General features: G+C 35.1%; 3 protein-coding genes across 8 annotated transcripts; 1 reads left to right on the top strand and 2 right to left on the bottom strand.

Moving 5' to 3' along the window:
* The first annotated feature begins 2431 nt into the window (after positions 1-2431).
* LOC111019689 (pectin acetylesterase 3) lies at positions 2432-8591 on the top strand. Of its 2 annotated transcripts, none has more exons than XM_088117025.1 (12): positions 2432-2728; positions 3527-3609; positions 3895-4024; positions 4121-4194; positions 6518-6604; positions 6710-6834; positions 6938-6998; positions 7276-7329; positions 7403-7480; positions 7593-7698; positions 7914-8059; positions 8230-8591. In XM_088117025.1, exons 1-12 carry the CDS (start codon positions 2461-2463, stop codon positions 8335-8337), a joined length of 1320 nt encoding a protein of 439 aa, XP_087973151.1. In that variant the 5' UTR covers positions 2432-2460; the 3' UTR covers positions 8338-8591. The 2 variants fall into 2 exon arrangements, with proteins under 2 accessions (XP_087973151.1, XP_087973152.1); XM_088117026.1 differs by having other exon boundaries at positions 2558-2728; positions 3469-3609.
* Positions 8592-8662: 71 nt separating this feature from the next.
* LOC111019688 (uncharacterized) lies at positions 8663-10128 on the bottom strand. The gene is made up of 2 exons (XM_022296098.2): positions 9149-10128; positions 8663-9045 (listed from the first exon to the last, which is right to left on the bottom strand). Exons 1-2 carry the CDS (start codon positions 9957-9959, stop codon positions 8957-8959), a joined length of 900 nt encoding a protein of 299 aa, XP_022151790.1. The 5' UTR covers positions 9960-10128; the 3' UTR covers positions 8663-8956.
* Positions 10129-10424: 296 nt separating this feature from the next.
* ASY3 (asynaptic protein) lies at positions 10425-21910 on the bottom strand. Of its 5 annotated transcripts, XR_015787082.1 has the most exons (12): positions 21622-21909; positions 20932-20981; positions 18880-20400; positions 18628-18754; positions 17235-17351; positions 17006-17069; positions 16708-16857; positions 16569-16627; positions 15288-15422; positions 13195-13286; positions 12283-12428; positions 10425-10550 (listed from the first exon to the last, which is right to left on the bottom strand). XR_015787082.1 is itself a non-coding variant. In XM_088117022.1 (11 exons), exons 2-11 carry the CDS (start codon positions 20971-20973, stop codon positions 12372-12374), a joined length of 2364 nt encoding a protein of 787 aa, XP_087973148.1. In that variant the 5' UTR covers positions 20974-20981; positions 21622-21909; the 3' UTR covers positions 12091-12371. The 5 variants fall into 5 exon arrangements, 3 of the variants coding, with proteins under 3 accessions (XP_087973148.1, XP_087973150.1, XP_087973149.1); XM_088117022.1 differs by lacking the exon at positions 10425-10550 and having other exon boundaries at positions 12091-12428; XM_088117024.1 differs by lacking the exon at positions 10425-10550 and having other exon boundaries at positions 12091-12428; positions 18898-20400.
* Between the last annotated feature and the right edge of the window lie 1996 nt (positions 21911-23906).

Genomic DNA, 23906 nt, shown 5'->3' with positions numbered 1-23906 from the left:
GTAACGCGACATAAAGACTCCTTATTTTATTTAAATTTCATAAACCTAAATTAAAACTAAACTAAATGATAAATATGATAAATGAAGCGAAATACAGTAAAGTATTGTACTCCAAAACAAAGAATAATTAGATGAATTGGATCAATATCCGGATTTCGTTATGAATTTTCTGTTGAAATTTAAACATTTTGGTGGGGTTTTCAATGCATTATGAACGTGGGTCTGCAAATTGGGCGTTTTCGAATTTTGGCATTTAGAATTGCAATTTTGCTTGATTTTGATCATGTAAGGGTCCCTTGTTTAACTTTGTGTCTGACCTTAGTATAGAGGTCGAGCTAGAATATCATACCTGACTGAAGAGTGAAGTGCCCTATTTATAGGTTGAGGTGCCCGACAAGGAATCCGACCTGCGGTTAAGCACGTCAGGACCAAGGTCAGCCTGTCGAGAGTAGCTATTCCAGTTCATATGATTGTCATACGAAACTTGGCTAAGTATGGAAGGTTGTCCCTTCCTTGAATTATGTTCAGCGAAGACCTTCAAGTCGGCCATCATGGAAGACTTGGAAGTCGGCCTTAAGACAAGACCTGAATGAGGTCGCCCTTTAGGGAAGACCTTAATGAGGTTGACCTTTAGGCAAAACCTTAATGAGGTCGGCCTTTAAGGAAGATTTTCAGGTCGCCCATCAAAGAAGCCCATGGTGAGGTTGGCCACTTCAGATCAGCCACCAAGGAAGACCTCAGGTCGGCCACTAGGGAAGACCTTCAAAGTTAGACATTTCTCTGTCGGCAGTGCGATTTTCACCCCAATCACAATTAGTTTTTTTTTTATTATTTGAATTGCAAAGTAGTGTTGTCTAGCAATTATATAATATTGTATTTTTCTTATAAATAATTATTAGCAATAATAACAATAATATAACAACAACTACTACTTATTTAAATTTATTAAAAAAAATTAAATTACAACGTAAAAGGCACATGCTAAGATACTAGTGTTATATAAAAGTCTGGTAGTGATTGTTTTGTAGGATCATCTTTTAACATTGTTTTTAAGTGGTATGTTTTAAGTCGTTGATTTTTAGAAGAATAATAGTTTAAATATGTCAATATGAGTATAGTTCGCCAAAGCGAGCATTCATTAATATATAATAACAAGATAACGTCGCCAATTTTAAAATTACTTTTTAAAACTATATATATTATTTTCAAAGATTTTTAAAAATAAATTAACAAAGCTTTCTTGTATTTAAAATTTTCACATATTTCACCTTTCAATTTTATGAATTCTTAGTTTCAAATTACTTTTATTTATTTAAATATTATTTAACTATTAAAACAAACTTTTAAAATTCAATTATTAGTTATAATTAAAGATAAAATTATAATATTTTAGAAATAAATTGAAAAAATTTTATATTCAAACCTTTCGCTTCTTTTTATTGTTAATCTTATAAATGGATTAAAATTATTAATTTCAATTTCTATTTTAAATTTTATTTAATTATTAAAAGTAAAAAAGATGAAATATCATAAATTTTAAAAGTCAATATTTTGAATAAATAACATGTTTATTTGGCATCTAATTATTAGTTTCAATATATTTTTATATTTTTATTTCTCAAAAGGTTGTTTAACTATTAAACCCAACCCCTAAACTCAACCCTAAATTTTTTTTTTTATTGCGCAACTTTACCACTTATTCAGTGAAAATCCATACAAGCTAAAATCAAATGATTATGGAACAAAAAAATTCTTCAAAGATTACCACCGTGCCCCTATTTTAAATATTACCAAAATATCCTTTTAAAAAATCGTTTTTTCACTACTTTTTGCATATAAGCAGCGTCCATACATATAATTATGAAACCAAAAAACAATCTTCAAAAATTAGCGTCATGCCCCCAATTTAAAAATGACCAAAATACCTCTTAAAAAGTCCTTTTTTGCCCAACTTTTTTGTCTATTTACCTCCTCATTCAGCCAACAACCATATGAGAGAATTCTAAATCAAATGATTCTGAAAGGAGGAGGAGGAAAGGAAGGAAAAAAAAACCCTCTCATCTTGATGCAATGTAAAGTACTCGCTGTCGCACATGCAAGGAAACACGCATAACTCCCTTCCTCATGCAAGGTTTTTCTCATGCATAGAAGACAAAGTTATATATCTCACTCTTACATGCAAGACTCGCCATCTCTCTTTTTTGCTGCAATTTACCTTTAAATTTAAAATAATAACAATAACAATAACAACAACGCAATTTACTTTTAAATGGTAAGATTTGACTGTGATTTAGTTTAAATCAAGATTTAGACTCGCAATTTTACTACTCATCGGTCATCGTAACTTTCAAAATATCATTATTTTATTATTTGAAGATAAAAAGATCATATTTTGAAACTACATCCTTTTAAGGACAGGGCAAATTGACCTTCAATCCGTGACAACCCTGGTCAGGGCCCATGGCTGACCAAAGTGACATTGGCAGCATAATGGATATTTGGGTTCGGAAGGTAATGACGATGACAATCTGCTACGCTTTCGTGATTCTAGGAGCTGGTTCGAGTGGATCCACGAGCCAGAGCCAGAGCCCCCGTAGATTTGAAAGAGGAAACCAGGGAGATGAGGCATTGCTTTCTTTTCTGGAAGGCGCAGGATCTTCCCCCATATCACCTACTTCCCTTATGGTGCCATTAACTCTTATACAGGATGCTGCTATTAAAGGAGCTGGTATTCCTTCATTTTCTTTCCTTACTCTCAGATTCTTCGTGAATCACTATATTGAGGGTTAAACTTTCTCTCTCTGCATCATGTTTTTTACAGAAGTTTTTGTTTGAAAGTGTTTAACTCTTTAATGTTTGCCCCTATTGTTTAGGGCATGCAGTTTTTTTTTTTTTTTTTTTTTTTTTTTTTTTGCACTTTCTTTTTATGTAATTGACAATCTGCTTCTGCACAATTTGTTTGTGCGTATATATGAGAAAAGATGGTCTCCATATGTTAACTTTCAGTTTTACTTAAAATAGGAAAACATTTCTTCACTATATTACGGGTGCTATCCTAACATATGCAAACATTTAGGAGGCATCCATATCGTTTACCAGAACTATATTACCGGTCCTGTCTTACGCGGAGGACCAATTGATACATAAGACTTTTTTTTTTTTTTTCAATTTTTGGTTACCTCAGGGGTGCCCCCAAAGGTCGAATTCAGGAAACAAGTATTAAGCTTGCCAATAGGTTTGAACTTCAGATTTCTAAGTTCATATGACTAAGAGACACCAAGTCCTTGTCAGCTGCACTACCACTTGGGACAATTAATATATAAGTTATTATCTTATTAGATAGATAAATTGTACTACTAGTAACTCTAATTATATATTTTAGTTGATCAAAGTCAGGAGCTTAAGTTGTTAACTGAACTTTATTAAATGTCACGTTTGATGTACTGAGAACTGAGCGTTTTTTTTCAGCCTGCACTCTTACTCCACGTGGATGTAAGCTTCTCAGTTTCTGTTGCTAATGCTGCAGTGTGTTTAGATGGCACGCTACCTGGTTATCATCTACATCCTGGCTATGGATCGGGTGCAAACAGTTGGCTTATTCATTTAGAGGTGTGTGAAAGACGAGCAATATTATAGTATTGACATTGTTGATGATCTCTGAAGGATGGTTAGGTTCTTTATACTTGAATAATGAGTAGTACGTAAATCAATACATGAGTTTCTGAAGAATTTATATGTATATATATGCATAATCTTTTATCATTTTTCTTTCTTTCTTTAAGCAGTGATTGAAATGATAACCAAACGGCAAAGTCACAGACTTCCTTTCTTCTTTCATAAGACTTTGAACAGAAAATTTGTCTTCGTGTTTCATGACACATTGTCTTCTTGCAGGGAGGTGGCTGGTGTAATACGATTCGTAATTGTGTTTTTCGCAAAACCACTCGCCGTGGTTCATCCAATTATATGGAAAAACAATTACCCTTCACAGGAATATTGAGCAACAAGGCCGAGGAAAACCCTGGTCCCCCCCTGCCACCCATGTTTTTCTGCATTTAATTTTTGTGGTACAGATGTGCCCATGCTCATATTAATATGTAATGGGCTAGCATGCTTGCAGATTTCTTCAATTGGAACAAAGTCAAGCTACGTTATTGCGATGGTGCATCTTTTAGCGGAGACAGTCAGAATGAGGTATATTTAAGAACTGAAATCATATCTCTTGTATTTTGGATAAGGAATTGTTTCATTGAAAATATGAAATATACAAAAGAAAGGGAAGAAGGTAGCCTCAACTCGAGCTACAGAAATTAATAAAAAAAAACCTTCCAATTATCAAAATAGAAGATAAATTATAGTTATATAAAATGCTTGGGCAATTAGCACGAAGACAAAGCCACAAAAGTAATATGCTGTCATAAAACAGGAAATGATCTCTCTTCTACCTATAAAATTCTGCTGGTTCTCTCATACCAGAAAATCTAAAGAAAATATCTTATGAAATTTGTAAATTCTGCTGTTTCTTTCATGCCAGAAAATCTAAATAAAATACCTTATGAAATTTGTCGAAAGAGATTTTGCTTCAGCTTCAAAGGAGTGGCCACTGAATCAAGTGTGAATAAGAGTAGTGCCGCTTCTAGGAATAACTCAATCAAAAAATAACAGAAGAGAGGGGAAAAAACAAGACAAGACAAAATTGATGAAAGTATCTTTCCCCAAAGAAAAATTGTGTAGACACAGCGAAGGACAATCATAGAGGAAGACAAAGAAGACGAAGATCTCGAAGAACTTTCTTCAGCATTTTTCATATCCCCATTTTCTCTTTTTTACAGGGAGTAGGAACAACAATTGATTAGTGGGGGAGAAAACCTAATAATCTGAACAGGTATAGTAATAGAGAAAATTGTTAGTTAATGCAAGCTGCAAGTTTGAATTGGTCTGGTCCAAATCCTAGTTTCTAGGGAAGTTGTGATGTTATTTTTAGTCAAGTCAATTTAAGTTGCCTTTTTTTTTTTGTAGATCTACTTTGTGGAATTAGTTGTCTATTTTTGGTGTTAGAGTTTGTATTTATATGGGCAGTTATTGAATGAAATTTAAGTATCAGAGCTCTAAATTCTTAAGGGATTCGTGAGTGTGAATTAGTGAAATATCCTTCAGAGAAGTCGAGTGATACACATGTGAGAGCTGTATGAGATGGAGTTAGGATCAAACAGTCTCTTTTATTGGCTATACTTGTGTTTGATGGTGAAACTATCAAGTATGGGCTATCAGAATGCAAGCCTACAGTGAGGTATCTTCCTCACTAAGCTTTTGATCTTCGAAAGGAAACAACAGCTCTTAGGCTTTACAAAACCAGCCAATTCGAGAGGGCTGGGTCTCTCCCTATAGCTCTGCTGCACTTGCACAAAATACTCAAAAACTGCCTCCCTAATCTCGAGGTCTTCCCTTTACATACATTCTATTCTCCCCCCATCCGTACTCCTACTAACGGTTTGGGAAAATACCAAAACACCCCTCCCACTAACAGACTAACTCTCATATTCCCTTCTTGCCCTTTCTAACATAAGTATGAATAACCGATGGCCTAACACCTATATAGAGGGTTCTGATTATTAGGAAGCAATTGAACAAGAATTTGATGTTGTTCCGCTTCATAATAACCCAACAATACATCTGATCAAGACTTGGTCACCAGGAAGGCAAAGGATCAAGCTTGCCTATATGTGGCTATGTCTTCCGCCTTATTCAACAGAATTAAAGGAGATCTGGGAGAAGAAAGCATTGAAGGGGCACTGAAAGCCAGAATGCAGCAGGGAGAAGCAGAATCCACTGCAAAGGATGTTGGTAGAACATGTAAGTACTATAAGAAGCAAAATCATCCATCACTTTGGGGCACATTGAGTGGTTCTGTAAGGAAGCAAAAACTCAATAGTAGGAAGGAGAAGATCAACTCTTTCTGGCTACTTGTTTCCTATCACACGACAGTGAGTGTACCAATCACATGACAGGTGACAAAGAGTTGTTCAAGGACCTTTTACAAGTCACTCAAGTCAAGGGTGAAGATAGGGAATGATGAATATCTAGAAATGAAGGGGAAGGGCACAATTTTAATAGAGAGCTGTGCTAGATATCCAAGTTGATTACTGAAATGTTGTTGGTTCTTGTAGTGTTGGTCAACTAGTAGAGAAGAGAATTAAAGTGTTGTTGAAGAAGGAAAGTGTCTTATTTCTAATTTCAGTGGGAATGAATTGTTCAAAAAACAGAGGCCCACCACCGCCGGAGATATAGTAGACATCGAACTAAATTGTGTCATTACTCTGTTATGTAAGGAGGTCTAGCATCTGACCTATGACTGCCAAACTAATTATAAGTTGGCTTATGAAAATGCCCACCTTCTAGGTTTATAACTGCTTCCTCTTAATATATCACCAAAGCAGTGAATTTACTATAATTAATGTTAAGGAAGTAAGTGATCATGATATTTCTCTATAACCTCATTGCTTTAATAACATTTCAGGCAGCACAACTTAACTTTCGAGGACAACGGATATGGTCGACTGCTATGGAAGAGTTAATGTCCAAGGGAATGCAAAATTCCAGCCAGGTCTTATGTATTGCATTTCTGTGGCCTTATATAATTATTTGCTTGTTCAATTGGTTAGTACTGCATTTAAAAGTCAAAATTATAAGTACTTAAAACTTATTTCAGGCGTTCCTTTCTGGATGCTCTGCTGGGGGTCTAGCATCCATACTGCATTGTGATGAATTCCATGACTTATTTCCCAAAACTATTAAAGTGAAATGCTTAAGCGATGCAGGATTTTTTCTTGACTCGTATGACGTACAAAACATTCTTCTTTTATGGAATTTACTACAGATTTTTTATGCTGTGTCTCAACATTTTGTTCAAGTTCAATAAATCTTTTAAATATTGCAGCATTGACGTATCTGGTGGGCACAGCTTGAGGAATGTGTTTGGAGGTGTGGTTATGTTACAGGTAATGATTTTTTTATTAGTTTTAAAATTGTATTATAAATTAGAAGATTTTGGATTTCTTGCTACCTTAGAACCAAGCCTCCGGTATGGTTAGTTTCCTTGAATTCCTTGATCCTAAACCATTCCTAAGCGTCACAATATTTGTTGTGTTGGTTTATCTTGATTAGTTATACGAGACATGACTGTTTTTTACAGGTTTATTTTCTCTTATTATTGATTGTATGTTTCCTTTGCAAGAAATTCTTGAACATTATAATGAATATTTGAAGAAAGTGTAGGAACTGCAGAAAAATCTTCCAAGAACTTGCACAGACCACTTGGATCCGACAATGGTATACTAGTACCCTTTCACTTCAAAAGTTTTTAAGAAAGGACAAATGTAACCCCCCTTCCTCCCTCCAACAGTGCTTCTTTCCTCAGAATGTGATAAGGGATGTCAAGACCACACTGTTTCTTCTCAATGCAGCATACGATGCATGGCAGGTACCCCCCCCCCCCCCCCCCCCCCCCCCCACCACCACCACCACCCCACACACACAGACATTTGTGATCATTCGACTGTAAAGGATTGACGGGTAAATTTCTTTTTCCTTAGGTTCAAAATAGTTTAGCTCCACCTTCTGCTGATCCTCGTGGATCTTGGAAGGAATGCAAGTTGAACCATGCACGTTGTAATTCATCTCAGATACAATTCCTTCAAGGTTGCTTAGTTTATGCACTTTTTGTTTTGTTCCATTAACGTTGGTATCCAACTTGAATGTGGATGTACTTATTTAACATTCTTCTCTGCTATTGAGATTCTTGGATTTTCTGTCTTCAACATTATTTACATTACCTCAGTTTTTGTAATGCTTTCTTTTATGTAGTTGATAATGTGGATGTATACGCATGTAACATTCTTCTTCTCTGGGTGCAGACTTTAGGAATGAAATGCTGAATGCATTTAAAGATTTCTCAATGTCCAAGCAAAATGGTTTGTTCATAAATTCTTGTTTTGCTCATTGCCAGTCTGAGAGGCAAGATACATGGTTTGCGGATGATTCTCCTGTTACTGGAAACAAGGTCAGCCTAAAACTAGAGATAGATACTATCTCACAGCATGTCATGGTGTCTTGAATTCAAACTGGAATGTCTTTTTTGTATGTTTTGTATGAAACTTTTTTCTTATTTAGCCAATTTATTACCTTAATCCCTGATAAATTTTTTTGCATGACTTACTTTTGTGCTCTTAGGCGATTGCAGTGTCCGTTGGAGACTGGTACTTCGATAGAGCCAGTGTGAAAGCTATTGATTGTGCATACCCATGTGATAAAACTTGCCATAATCTGGTCTTTAAGTGACAGCAACGCATAGTTATCCCATGTTTTTATATCATCCTTGATCGTCCCAATTGCCATTATTGGAAACTCCGACAAGACTGCTGCTCCGTTGTGAAGCTCAAATTATTATTGTTTTGAATTCTCATTGGTATTTGTGCCATCTATGATTAGTGGCAAAATGTTGATGGCAAACGTCGGTTCGCTGTTTGCCTGTAAACAAACGAAACTTTCTTCTGGGAGCAAATGATAAGAAAACGTGTTAGTGTTGTTTACTACTCCAGTGAGGGACGCGAAACTTGTTGGAAAAGTGTGCATTCAACTTCGATCTAGATGCTAAAAGAGAAACTAAAACAAAATCTGATTTTGGACTATTGTTTACTCCATAATAAGTCGAAACAAATTGCATACACCGCGTAAAACGGGAACTGTTCCTAATCAAACCAGGAAAGTCAGTGGCTTTTGGAATTGCATCAATGCCTCTACTTTACACCACATATTTACAAGAAAGCTCATCTATATATCAGTGAACAACCAAAAATCCGTTGAAAAGAAGAAAATAGGTAGGGAAGGAAGCTTGAAAATATTCTTCCTGTTGTGAAAACCCATAAAGTTGTGAAGATTTAGCAGAGGAGGCAATCGGTTAGTAGATGGTGGGGCGAGGCGTAGAAGCAAGAGCCACCGCTTGCGCCCATCTCTTGAGCCGAGCCTTAACGTGCTGTGGATCATCCCCTGTTGAGTTGATACATACATTAGGGTTTAGAAATTATATACCCAACAATTGTTTGTGTTAATTTGAGAAACAGAAACAGAGAGAGATGGAGGGGATACTAACCAGGGCTAGAGATGTGGGAATTTCCACCATTATTGATATCGAGTGCTGAAGCAGGTGAGATGGAAATACGAGAGGGCATCTCCAGCTCAAACCCAAGATCTCTGCATGCTTTCACTTCCTCCAAGTGCATGCACATCGATCTCCTCCCACCCTTGGGCCTTGCTATCAACATTACTCCACCGCTCTGCCTCTCACTATAACCCATCTTAATTCCCATTCCCCCCGACTTGCAATTTTCGGCTCCTTCCATTCTCCTTCTTCTCCTTTTCCTCACGTCCCTCGTACACTTTTTAGCTTCATTTTCGCTCATGCAATCTTTATTACCACTCTTTCTCTGAATCCGTGGAGGTGTAGCCGGTAGTGAGTAAAAACCGGATTCAGAGTAATTTTTCTCTTCATTGGACAACTCCTCGTCATCCGCGTCACCTTCAAAACTTTCTATGGACATTTGAGACATGCTGCCACATCCAATCCCATTTTCATACAGCTCGGCACTATTGTCACCATACATACAACTGCTGGTACAAACGGATAGCCTACACAAGTTGACAACTTCATCATCATCACATCCATCATCCATATGATCATCTTTGTAATCAAGTCGGTGATCATGCAAGGCCATTATGTGTGTTTTCTTTTGTACAAAGCTGAAAAGAAAGAGATGGGGGCAGAGGCAGTGGAAATTAGGAGCACATGGGAGATTGTGAAGGGGATAGACAGTTAGAGGGAGAGGGAGAGAAGGGTTGGGCTTATTTCTAGAGGACTTCAATTTATCTGCTCTTAGTGTCAGTGATAAGCTAAAAGCATACATATATACAGTATGAGTCCCTTTGAATTATCAAAGTAAAACATGATGAATATTGGAGTTTTTTTTTTCGTGGAACATGTAAAATGACATTGTGGCCTACTTTGTCGGCCTAACTCCTAAAAATAAACTGAAACCGCGTACAGGTACAGTGCAGTATAGCCATTTGCCAAACCAAAATAATTAATTAAAGATAATATAGAGAGAGAAGTTAAAACTTAACGACGGGTGTCCGCGGATGGTGTTGTCATTGGAAAGCTCAAAGCAGAGACGATTAGCAGCCGCGTTTGAATATAATAATAATAATAATTACGCAGTTGGCCTATGCATATGCTGTGACCTATGGACTTCCACCACTTGGCAGTTAGCAACTGTGCCTGTTCCTGATGTCCCCTCCTCTTCAAGGTCTCACCACCGCCACCGCCCATCCCTTTGACGCCTTTAATAAACTATCATTATCATATAACATTTCTCCCTCTATGCAGTACGCCCAAACATTTTAATGATCTTTCTATATTCAATTACGCAACGGGTGGCCACGTTCTAAAACACATCCTCCTCTCCATTTACTTTCGAATTCTTTTCATTTGGTCAAAACTACCAAAGATAAGAAATTCACAATCACAATCACAATCACAATCGACTGAATTACTTGTATAAAGAGTTAATTAACCTACCCTAAAATTAAGCTGATAATGGGAGATGCTGCTTGGACAAATTACTTTGAAGAAATGCATTTTATTAGGAAAAAATTAGATTTCGGTAATGAATTTTCATGTCAAATACCATCCCAGTGATATCTAACGATTTAAATAAAACAACAATTTCATGGTGCATTACCTTGTTATTATGTTTTCACATAATGATTAATAAAATTAAAATTAAGAATTAAGAATTTAAAAAGATTAAGGACATAATTGAAAATTATCTAAAAAATTATCGACTATTAAATATATTTAACCTCTATTATTATCTCCTTTTTGGGACAGTAATAAAAAACCAAGACATTATATTTTAAAATAATAATAATAATAATAAATCTAGTAAGGTTGAATCTTGAGTTTGATGTTTAAAGTCCCAAAATTAATAAACAGATTTTAAAAGATTGGGTATAATATAGCTGAAGCTGAACCAAGTGAGCATAGAAAAGAAACTCCTTTTGCGCGCACGCACTCAATGTCATAAGGGAGTTCATCAAATCTAGAACCTCCTAAGGTTCTGAATTGGATGAATTAGTGGATTCTTGAAAGATTGAAACTCGAGATTCTTGAAAGATTCTGAATTGGATGAATTCGTTGATCTTTTGGCCGCCCATAATGTGGTTCCTACTTCGAATGAAGAAGATAAAGACGTTGGGATCTAGCTTCCTCCAGAATGTTTTTGGTTTCCTCTCTTTGTATAGGTCACAAACTAATTCATCTAATCTGTCCAATGTTTCATATGCAGCTATCTTAGTGCTCTCATTTGGATTCTTTTGCAAGGGAAATTCAATACAAGTGGTGAGCTTTAAAAAAAAGAAAAAAAAAAGGCGCCTCCTAACGCAGCCCTGCTTCCGGATACCTTCAATTTGTGTTATGTACTGCCAATTGTGAACGTTCTGTCCCACCTTTTCTTTCATTATCCATATGCAAGGTGTTGGTGGGGCTAGTTTCAGTTTTAATATCGCTAGGAGTTTTGCTTCAGACGTTCCGGGTAACTTGTATTCCTTGCTTGGTGTCCGGTTTTTTCTCCTAAAGTTCATCTTCTTTGCACCAACGCCATAAAAGCTTTGTTGGTAGGCTTAAGGTTTGAAAGAAATCAAAGGATCATCGAGAATAAGAGTAGATCAGCATCCAATTGCTTCAATGTAGCCAAATTCAAAACTTCACAATGGGTATTTCTTTCAAATTTATTCGAGGATTTTTCTCCTCTAATTTGTTCTGGGAAGCCTTTACTTTCCCCACCTAATCTTATTTTGCTTCCGCTTATGTTTTTATCTCTTCTCTTTTTCACTTTTTCAAGAGTTTGTATATTTGAACGAAGTTTTTTTTAGTTTTAATTTATCAATGAAAAATTCGTTTCTAGTTAAATAAAAAAAATGGAGTTTAAGATTTCGATTAATACAAACCATGCACGAACATCCAAATAGCTAGGTTCGTAGATAATCTAGGTTGTACTGGTTTATCAAAGGACAAAAACAATATTTAGGTTGTCCTGGTGCTTATGAAGATGAGGATAAAAAATACAATTACAGCATTAAAGAAATTAGGTTAACCTGACAGTTAAGCACAAACAAAGCGTAAATAAAAAGCAACCTGCCAAGCAATATAAAGGATACCGTTCTTTTTACCTAGAAGATGCACGGGGATAGTAATCCTATGTGCCCTAGGCAAACTCTCTAACTGGATACCTCGCTGTGCAAAGTGCAGTTTAACATTCCTATTTCAAGCACATTGCTATCACGTGTTTCAGCTGCAGTATCTTCCCTCTTCCCGACTGCAATAAATTGAAAGTAAACAGGTATATGAACTCCTCGGTGATTTTAGGGAGAAAAAAAGTGTTACTGAATTAATACCATCATAAAACATCATTGTAGAGAAAATCGGAACAAATAAAAGATAGACCAAAGATAGGCCGCAGCCAAAAATCCAAACAGCCAGACCTGCAACAATTCTTGATTATGTGCATGAAATTTTAATGACCACCCACTAAAATCTCTACACATAAAACAGTTTATAAAAATAAGAGTAACCTGGTAAGTTTTACTCGGATATGGTGTAAGATACTTTGGTAGATTAATGGTATATTTGGAGTTGCTTTGAACATCCTAGAAGTAAAAACATTTTAAAATTTTCATGATGAATGGTTGGATACCAAAAAGAATGATTTTGAATATTTCTAGAAAAAATTACTCAACATAGAACCCTTTTTTTTCAAAAGTACACTGGGGAAAAAATTGTTTTATGTAAAATTATTTTTCTTAGAACATACTTCAAAGCTCACTCTAAATAGCCAATTTTTCTAACATAAAGTGAACATGCAAAACATAAAATGTATATCTGACCAGCTATATGACTATGTGGCAATAATTTACCAGACTGGAGCCAGAAATTTTCTTGAGGGCAAAACTCCGATTAAGTCAATTTAAGTAAATAAAGGTGAGTAAACTGGGAAGAAAATTTTTATAATTAATCTTATATACACATGTTTTTAAAGTTCTAAAAAGTCCCAACTTCCGTCTCTGGAAAAAATGAGAACCTACCTCGTGGATAGCTTCAATTCTCCTCTGTGCATCTGTGAGTTGCGTGTCAACTGCCTCTTCCACTTGCAAGAGAGTATTACGGTTTGTTGCTTCTATGAATTCAAAATACTATTAGAAGTTACCAGATTCTTCAAAATTTATACATAATGTTCCAGACACAAACTTTTCAAAAGGAGGAAGACACTTATTTTGTTTCCATTTGAAAAAGAAAAAGAAAAAACAAAGCTAACAATAATTTCCAATTGAAGGAAGAATGAATACATGATTTTCACCGCATTGACTTTCCATTTAGATATAATTTATCATATTCCAATTCGAAATTACTGAATTAAATCTGCTAATCTCCGAAGATGACTAGTCCATTGAAAATGCTCCATAATGCAGTCGCAACAGCAGTCAATATTATAAATGAGCTTGTGCCCACAGCAGCAAGGATCTTGAGATAATTCGATTCAGGAAAAAGAAAAGGATCTTGAGATAATTCGATTCAGGAAAAAGAAAAGGATCTTGAGATAAGCGCTATTCGCATGAACTATTTTTTTATATTTATATGACATATTTTGCAATTTCTTCATACATCGGAATCCAATTGCAACACTAAAAATTTGTATTGAAAATTCAAAGTAAAAACTACAATAAAGTAATCTCAAAAAGTTTGAAAACCCGTACCCTCTTCTCAATCAAACTCAAAAGTCAAAACCCAAAAATAAAATTGATTGCTTTTTTATCTTCCTATTCTAATTATTATTATTCTCTAAGAATAGGGAGTCAAAGCTTAGCCAGTAGGACCAAGAGACCTCAAGCTCTAGCCAACTGCCCCAAATACACAATCCCATCAATAGTCTGCTGCCAAAACACACAGAGGAGACTGAATGCCTGGGGCTATTCTAATTATAAATTATTAAATAATATAACCACCTCTCATCTAATATAACTTTCATGTCCAATCTATCACAATCCCATCAAAAGTCTGCTGCCAAAATACACAGAGGAGACTGAATGCCTCAACTTTGTACCAAGTCATTTTGATCCAGAGTGAAAGTTCAAATATTGCAGTGCTGACTTCTTAAAGTTCAAGGCACCAACTATCTTAGGTTCAAATTTTGACCTCATATTTGTTGAACTAAAAAAACAAATCCAGTACACTTTGGTACTTGAATTTTCTCCCCAAATAACTTCTATGTCCGGTGTCACTTAAATAAATTTTCCAAAAGAGAACTCCTGGATGAAGATCGAAAATGGAATTGATAATTTGAATGTGACTTCTTCGGCTTTTTTTCAAATGCTAGGTTTATCTGATACAACAAAAAGGATATAGTACTTGGCACTTTTCAGAGAACTTGAACACATCCTAAGGTCACAACTCTCAGATTCAGATCTGATGGACTGACTTGTGTGGGTCCACACAAGCCAACGACACAAAATGTAATACTCCTCGTTGCTCCTTATTCTTCACAACTCTTGTTGTTATTTAATAATCTTCTTTCTCACCCTTGTTTAATTAATGGACACTTCCAAAGATAGAAACTACTTTGATTTAATAGGAATACACTATACACACTGAACAGCTATTTCAAAGTAAGCGAGACAGAATTTCTTTTTCCCAAATCAATCGGTTATTGATTTGACAAAGCCCAAAAAGGCGATAAAGACAAAAGTAAAAACACAAAGTAAAATTAACACGAAAAGGTAGAAATAAAAATCACTCAATTCATACAATATCTTGTAAAGCATAATCAGAAAAAAGCTTGGAAAGAGCACACTATTAAGGTTCTGCAAACACCAAGCACAGTAAAATGCAATGGCTCTTTAAGATTAAATAAAACAAGAAACAAAGAAAAGCCTGATGAATAATGATATCAAGACAAATTAAAGAAACTAGACCTTTTTTACAAGGTTCTCCAAGTATATGATTTTATTCTTATTTATTTTAAAAAGTATTCTAAAATACCCCAAGTACCAAGAAAGTATCAGAGCCCCAAATCATAGATCATGATTAGAGGCAGAAAATGAACAGGTTAAGAAAATAGAGAGCAGCAGGTGCAGGCAATTCATGTAATTGAGAAAATTTAAAGCAACGTAACAGAACATACTTTGCTTCTCCATAATTCCCTTGAACTCTATCTGTTGTGCTTCCAATTCTTGTAGTGAATTCCTACAATCCTGGAGATGCTGGTTAACCTCCTCCTTGAACCTTCTATTGAGATGATTCAACTGTTGCTGTTGTTCTGTAAACATAGAACTTAATAAAAACTGGTTAATCTTCCAAAAAAACATAAAATTATAATGTTGATGTCCAAGCATATACGGCGCAAAGTAAACCTGAACCTAATGCGAAAGATGGGAAATTACTCTGCACAACATGAAATGAAATTGATCTCTAATAGAATTTTAAATATCATAAATAGCATAGTGTAAACCAACCATTGGCCAAATATGTGCAGCCACTTAATGTAACATAGAGCTTACGAATCTTCCAAAAATAAAGCCTTATAGGAAAATTTGGGCCAAATATGCCGAGTATGTTGGACACTAATGTCTCAGAATAATTACCCTCAGGGGCAGAGGGAAGAAGGATGGAAGAGGACAAGTTTGTTCATAATTTTTTTCTTTTTTTTTTAAGCAAGAAACAAACTTTTCATTGATATATGAAAAAAATGTTCCAAGATACTAACTTCCGAATGAGTGAGGAAAACATAAAAATAGAGAGCATAAAGTAAGAGAAAGATACAACTAAGACAGCCAATAGAAGACAAATAAGAAGAAAAAAAAAAGCCTCCAAATTAGAGCAAATCATGCTAGGAGAGTAATTTTCAAAACAATTGAAAAGAGCACACCATTGAAAAACTTTGAACTTGACGATTGTTGTAATTCAAATTTTATATATAAGATACCTAAAATTTTGGAGTTTTCCTTTGTTCCCCCCAAATTTTTAGAATTGACAAAAGTTAGCAGGTAAAATTTTTCCCCTCGAACTTTTTTTGGCTCCACCCTTGATTACCATGAACCTATTTCAGAGATTTTTGGAGAAAAATAGAACATATGATGGACTTATTTTATGTAGTTGGGAAGTTCATTTGGCAGCAAGAGAAGGAAGTTAATGATTTATGAATTCAAATTTCATAAACTCCAATTCAAAAAAGTTATAGCTCTCTAGAGTTCGAACATGTTTAAGTTGGTTACCCAAGCAAGGTGAAAATGGACAAAATCTCGTAAATTAGAATTTCATCCCAATAAATATCAGGTAATGGATAAGGTCCAGTTCAGAAGAGGCTTACATTCACCATTGTTAAAAACCATTCTATAAAGCTAATTTTAACAGTTGAGAAAGTGGTCGATTTTTTAATTAAAAACCCATCATATAATTATGCTACCTTCAAATCTTGTTTCTATAATTTTTCGTCTTGATTTACCAAGGCTGAACTGCTTTACCCTGCAATACCGTCACAAATCATAGTTTTAGAAATTTTTATCTTGTAAACACCAACCAGTAATGTGAATCCATAGACTTACATGTCCATATGGATTTGAGACTCAACATTCTGCAACTGCAAATGAATACTCTCGGCAGCTGACAACAAAATCTCTGAGGATTTTTCAATTGATACTGATGCTATTTTACTTTTCAGCTTCTCAAATTCTGAGAGAAACAGTTTCACAGCCCTAAATCGAATATAAAAGAGAAAATTTATATGATGATCCTTAGATGTGTTGATGCCCCCCCCCCCCCCCCCCCCCCAAAAAAAATAAATAAATAAATAAATAAAGAAGAAGAAGAAACTTTCATTGTGTTAGGAGGGGGGGAACTGACCTTGCAAGCCCATCCTCTTGGTTCTGTACTAAAATTTCCTCAGTCCAAGTACTTCCTCCAGGCCCTGCCCATTGTTCATAGAGGTGGAGAAGCATTAAATTTACGCATGCATATGTTTGTCTACCTATTTTATTTCATGCTTACGTCTGCATCTTTAGACAAAAGTTTGTAAGCATAAAGATGCAAGCAAGATGAACAGGTTTGAGAACCAAAAAGAGCAAGAACATACCAGTGCAATCGAATTCATGGTTTGCTAGGGTACGTGCCCTCTTTGCTGGATGAAGCATAGACTTGAATTTCTTAATAGCACCAATTTCTGGAGAGAGTGTATCTCTTGGACTTGAAACTACACATCCACATTGTAAATTTCATATGAATGAAAAGGAAAATGGAAATAAAATTGAAGAAACAAGCATTAGTTCCGGACCATACAAAGTGCTCTACTCATAATGAAGATTAATTGTGATGCAATCTGAACCTATTGACATTGATGTGTCATCTATACAATAGACTGTGATTTTAATAACTTACGTTCAAGTTCAGATTAATTTGTTTGTGTAGATCCTATCAGGGATATGAGATATAAGCATAGTGACGTAGGAGAACTGAGATGTGCATGTTAATGAACATAGCAAGCACCTCTCCAAGGCAGTTAAGGGAAACAGGAAGTTCAGTTTTTCATTCAGCCTTGTGTGATCCTTGTATCTTTAAGTGGTTCTAGTAGTCTCCTAAGTTGAATAAAGAACTAGCTGCTGGTTTCAAAGTGGATGCGGGCAATCTGCCAACCACTATAATTTTTGTCTTTCTTGCTCCTAATCCACCTCTCTATTTTTGGAACTTCTTAATAACCTGGCCGTTCAGAATTTTAGTGTCGCGGTATTTCGGATCAGCTTTTATATAACAGTGCAGAGGGAAGATTCTTTGGTGGGATAATTGTTAATGGTTACTATGTGCCGCTTAATAGAGCATGTATTGTGATAAAATTGGGCCTCCTACAGAGTAGCACTACTCCTATTGGCTATTTTTGAACAAGATACAAAATTTTCATTGATTAATGAAAATGAATAAAATTGTTCAAAGATACAAACTCTGAAAGGAGTGAAAAAAAATAAAAATTAAAAAAAATTACTCCTATTGGCTATTTAGAAATTCTAAATTAGAATATTGAAAAATACAAAAATTTTCTGAATCAGAGCAGTGAAACGCAGCTTCATTGCATCCAAGGCAGATTTAATTAGCCTTTACGTCAAACTGAGAAAATAAACTGGTAATTTCAAATCTCGTAAAACTCCCATTTTATCTTTCATAGACCCAGAAGAACCAAACAACTTAAATTCCTATATGGAGTTCTGGAGCTCGGATACCTTTCTTAATGAAAGATATGTCACTTTAACTCTCCAGTGGTACCAACAACACAATTTATCAAACAACCAGTATCTGTATGCAAACTTAAATCAGAATAGGACAAGCCATGAAAACAAAACATCGGTAGGTCATTTTCATCGAGCAGGAGATGTAGTGTAGATTAATTTCAATGTAGTGTACATGCCTCACTTGTAACAATGACATAAAAAAGTAATGGTGTAAATTAATTTCAATATAGGACTAAGTAGCTGGGAAACCTTCTGCTGAGCTCTCGGAGCTGGCATCCTCAAATGATGAATCAGATAACCCATAATCTGCTGCTCCTTCTGTTAAGCGAGTTGCTGCTTTCCTCGGTGGAGATTGCCAAATCTCTTCATCATCTTCCTGAAGGTCAATAAGGAAAAACAAAATATAGAGACATGACAATGAGGCTCAGAGACTGCTGCAAACAAGACATTTTCAGGAAGATGATAGTTGAGATAAACCCTAAACTCAATAGGCAAGGATACCGAAGAGTGTGGTTTTACATTTGATCCATCGCAATCCTCTTCTGAAGTCTGCAACTTCCGGAAGCTACAAAGATTTCTCATAAAAGACATATCCTCTGCTAGGCCAGGACTTGAAAAATCACAAACCATTTTGTCTGCTTTTGGAGTTGAACTAGGCGTACTGCAGACAGGCGTTTTCATTCTAAATGTTGGACTTTCTATATGACTCTGCGGGTCCACATCCTTCTTCAGGAATGGACTGTCTTCTTGTTGGTCACAATCTGCTGGGCTGTAAATATCCTCTGGCAACCGTGTCTTGTCTGTCTGTGGAAATTGATTCAAATCCTTCAGTTCATCTTTTTCATTGATAACATGGTTAGCAAGAGAACTATGGGAACCCAGAACTTCTCTAAAAGAAGAAGGTTTGCCTTGAGGCGCCAATTTTTCAATTCCATCTGATTTAGTAAAAGTTCCAATGTCGTCCTTTTGAGGAAAGGAAATTTTACGTGGCTGAAATTTGAAACTCCTTTCCCCACTCTTCTTTCTTGTACACATTGATGAAGCCCTGTTGGTATCAGCATGTGTGCCTTCAGGCCATCCTTCAAAGACAAAAATATTTCCCTCTTGACGTTTCCCTTTGTCACATGAAGGGGTCTTAGACTTTCTTGATTTCACGGTAGTGCAAGATCTTTTCCGTGCTATAGAACAAACTATTGGCCTCTTTGAAGTCTGACCAGGACCTTCTGAATCAGTTTCAATCGTATCCGAATTCTGTTTAAATCTGACAGCACTATCATGCTTTTGAACAAATATTTGTTCCGTTATTAAATGATTGGCATCTTTCTCATGATTCTGACATTTGGAGTGCTGATCATTAGGTAAAGAAACAGTTCCAAGTATCTCCCAAAGCTTCATTTTCAGAGTTTCGGTTCTTCTATTTTCTGATTTATTTGTTTGATCCTCAATGACCACTTTGTCTGACCGGACTTCTGCTATGGTTGCAAATGCAAACTCGTGCAACCCCTCATTGGTTCCCTCCCTCCCTCCTTCCATTTGATAGTTTACCTCATCAAAGTTCTTCTCCTTGCTGTTGCCAGATTTGAACACTGAGCTTTGGTTTGCAAACAAACAAACAGGATATCTAGACGGTGGCTCCTTCAGTCCATGACTTTTACTCTGCCTCCCACGACTTGTTGGAGAATGGACCACTTGTTCTGCTCCACTTATAGTTTCCAGAATAGGTGCACTTTGTTTAAGTGATCGAGTAGAAATCCATGGAGAACTCAATTGTTGAGGAGCTTTTGATAATTTTGATTTATCAGTACCAAAGGTGCTTGCGTCTTTCTCCCTCCACTTCCTTTGGGTGGAATTTTCTAAACTAGAAAGGAGAACTTCTGCATTTGATACCTTAGATTTTAGTTCTTTTGCGCCTCTAGATCTCCCATTGGCTGGTGACTCTACCATAACACCAATTGAGATCTTTCTCGATTGGCTTGATGGATGATAATTGCTACCAAAACTCCGGCAATCACTCAATGGATCCTGAAATATATGTATGAGGATCCCATTGGGAATTAGATTGCAATCGGTGCCAATAATAATTATGCCATAAGTCTTAATTTAATGTCTTTCAATTTATCTTCTTATATAATTCCTGTAAGTTAATTAAAAATTGACGAACTTAAAAGTTAAAAACTGCCAAAGACTAAGCGGAAGCAATAATTTTGGAATCATATAACTGTTTGATTAATATGTCCCACAAAAGTAATATAACACCTTTCTTTTTCTGCTTTGCTAGTTAAGATTCCACACAAGTAAAACCTAATGTTTCAACAACAGAACTGAGTTGAGCTTCACTTTAATCAATAACCAATAAAATATCCTATGGGCAAAAGGAAAATAAATCTGTAAACTAACAAGACAACCGATATTCATTCAGCACCGAGAACCAACGATTATGAAATAACAAGTTAGTAACATGAATGGGAAAAATTTTGTAGTCTATTAAGGAACATGAAAATTGAATCCGAAAAGAATTGAAGAAATAATACAACTAAGGGTTTCAACGCTTACATCTCGCAAATTTGGCTGCCTACCAACCTCCGCTTCCGTCATCTTTTTTTCTGGGACAATATCAAACAGACACCAATAATTGATAAAATTTGAAGAATATAAGAGACATAATGAATGTTAAACAAAGGAATTAAGCGGAAAATATAAAGATGAACGTCTGCATTTGGTTTTCAATGACGGATAGCTAGTTAGAGGTGTTCGAAAACTGCGTAGTTGTTGTGTTGGTGAGGTTCGAAGATTTTCTAGTTTCACTTGATGAAATGGTGCCAATCTCGTTATCACGACGAATAGGGTGGAAGAGGATGATATGAATATATTTTACAGTACCAACATGTTACCGGGATTATAAGAAAAAATGGCTCCGAAACAAGGCGGTTCCGTGAACTATCAACAAACGCAGTAAAATTACCCATAGAAGACAACAAACACAGTAAAGCGCTACAAACCAATTATATGCCTCCATAAACATGTTAAGATCAGGTTTGGTGATTGATCATCATAAAAATCAATCACCAGGGGGCATAATCGATCAACTAAAATGAAGATGATGGCTGAAACACTGTGTTTAAACGTATCATCTCAACACAATCTGAATGCTAGATGAGAGGTCGATCAACGGAACTTGTTGCTTCAGAATTGAACTTGATAGCAAACATATTAAAATAGGAAGTAGTCTTATGATGTCCGCACCAGTACAAAGACGACTCTCAGTGAAGGACAGTTGCTAACAGCTTGATCGACTCCGATTATCCGCGCTATGTAAACCATCAAGTTATTCTGAGAAAAGTGAATGGTAAATCACTATACTCCGCTCCAAGGCGGAGAGGGGTGACGAGAGTTTAGAGATGAGACTCAGACTTGGGTTGCGGTGCAACGAGGAAATATGAGAGGCGGGAAAGGTGAGTGCGACGCGCGAGTTCGGAAATACCACCGCGGTCGGGACTCGGGAGTGTCGACATTTTTATTTTTCCTAATCTTGTTTAGTTAGCTATCTTTTTCATATTTTAAAATTGAGTGTGTTTGCTAGTAATTTTATCGACGATGGAAAAATTACTGTAATTTTATGAGTAATTTTAGCGATGATGGAAAAAATTACTGTCATTTTATGATGTATTTTGTGATTATGAAAACAGAGATTGAAATACAACTTATTTTTCAAACAAAAATTTAATTGGGAGTGATTTTCAATTTTTTAATTTGTATCAATGAAATGAAGTTGATATCTCTCTCCAACGATAGTGAGGGCGTAGAAAGTACGATATTGTTTGTAGTCACGAGAGAGGGAGATTCTCTCCCCCATTCCATATTTGGAACGGCGAGCAACGATAGTGGACAAAGATGAGATGGTGACGGTAATGGATGGTAGCAAAAATATGAAGAGATTAAAAGAAGAGAGAAGGAATAAAAAATGTCATGTCATATAACAAAATTGTTTACAAATTAATATTTTCATTTAAGAAAAACAAATTAGAAACGTCCAGTAGTCGAAGAATGTTTATAATAAGTTTTCAAACTTTAGGACTAAAATTGTTTATTTTGGACCTTAATGACCAAATTTACACTATCTTATATGATATATAATTTAATTTACTCCGAATCTCTAATTTTTTCTATTTTTTAATAAAAAATATATATAATTTAATTAATTTTAAGAAATAAATGACTCATGACTATCCTATATGATATATAAATAAGAATAATAATTAGGGATTAATACATTGATAGGCTATGATTGAAGTAATTTACACTTTTGTCATGAAACAATCAGTACCATCACCAAATTTTTTGGTTACTTAGGAGGTTACATCCTAAATCCCTTGAATTTTACCTGGACTTTCCAAAATTAAAAAACATAAAATCCCAAAATCCTCAAAAGTTCGAAAACCTCCTGCCTCTGACTCTTCTTCTTCGTGTGTCTGTTTCTGTCTGTTCCTTCGTCTCCAGTCGCCATCTGCGTTTCTTCGTCTCCGATCACTCGTCTATTGTTTCTCTTCGTTTATCTCGAGGTTTCTTTTTTGTCGTCAGCAGCCCGTCGACCATTCGAGCCCTTTGTTTATCCTGACCATTGTCTAGTCGCCAACTGGAAGGTTAGTAGGTTATTTGTTTTATTTGTTAATGGTAGAAGGGTACAGTCGTATATAATTTATAGCCAAATATAGGTTATATCTTCATATAATTCTATGTTATAATGGTTATAGTTTATATCACATTATTAAGTGTATGTTGCTTAAGTTTATAGCCGGATATAGTTTATATTTCTATATAAATGAAAAGGTAGCCGGATATAGTTTATTTATTTATTTATTTCTATAGTTTATTTATCCCGAGGTTTATATATATATATATATATTATTTATTTATTTATTTATATCCATATAAGTATATGTTATAAGGACTACAATATTGAAATTTCACTAAAAATTGTAATGAAATGAAAAAATATTTTGTAATAAATTTCATTATTCAGTATAATATATTAAAGAGTAAATTCGGAGATTATGAAAATAATTGAATATTTTGTAATAAATTTCATTCTTCAGTAGAATATATATTAAGGAGTATGAGAATGATTGATTTAGGTCCCACAAGAATTTACTGTTTACAAAATCAAATTTGGAATATTAATTTTTTGCATTTAAATACAAGACTAATTATAATAAATATAAATACCATAAATAAGAGTAAATTTGGTATTTAGAAAAAATTTTAAATCTAGAAATCTGAAACTGTAAAATTTGTAAACATTAGACATTTATGAAAATAAGTTTCCAAAATAATTCATCTACATTATCTCTAATAATTAGGGGCAGTTACAAGTCTGGCAAAAAAATTTAAAGAAATAACAAATTTAGCATCTACATTTTAGATTTGTAAATATAGCAAATTTTTTAGAAAAGACGGAGGTCCAGTAATAAAATGTCAAATTTACCCTCATAGCATTGTCATTGATATAACACTGATATATATATATCTGA

This window comes from Momordica charantia, assembly GCF_013281855.1.
Source record: "Momordica charantia cultivar OHB3-1 chromosome 9 unlocalized genomic scaffold, Mcharantia_2.0 BLBB01000009.1, whole genome shotgun sequence".
Taxonomy (NCBI): Eukaryota; Viridiplantae; Streptophyta; class Magnoliopsida; order Cucurbitales; family Cucurbitaceae; genus Momordica; species Momordica charantia.
The sequence above is the reverse complement of the archived record's forward strand: the minus strand, read 5'-3'. Positions and strand labels throughout refer to the sequence as shown.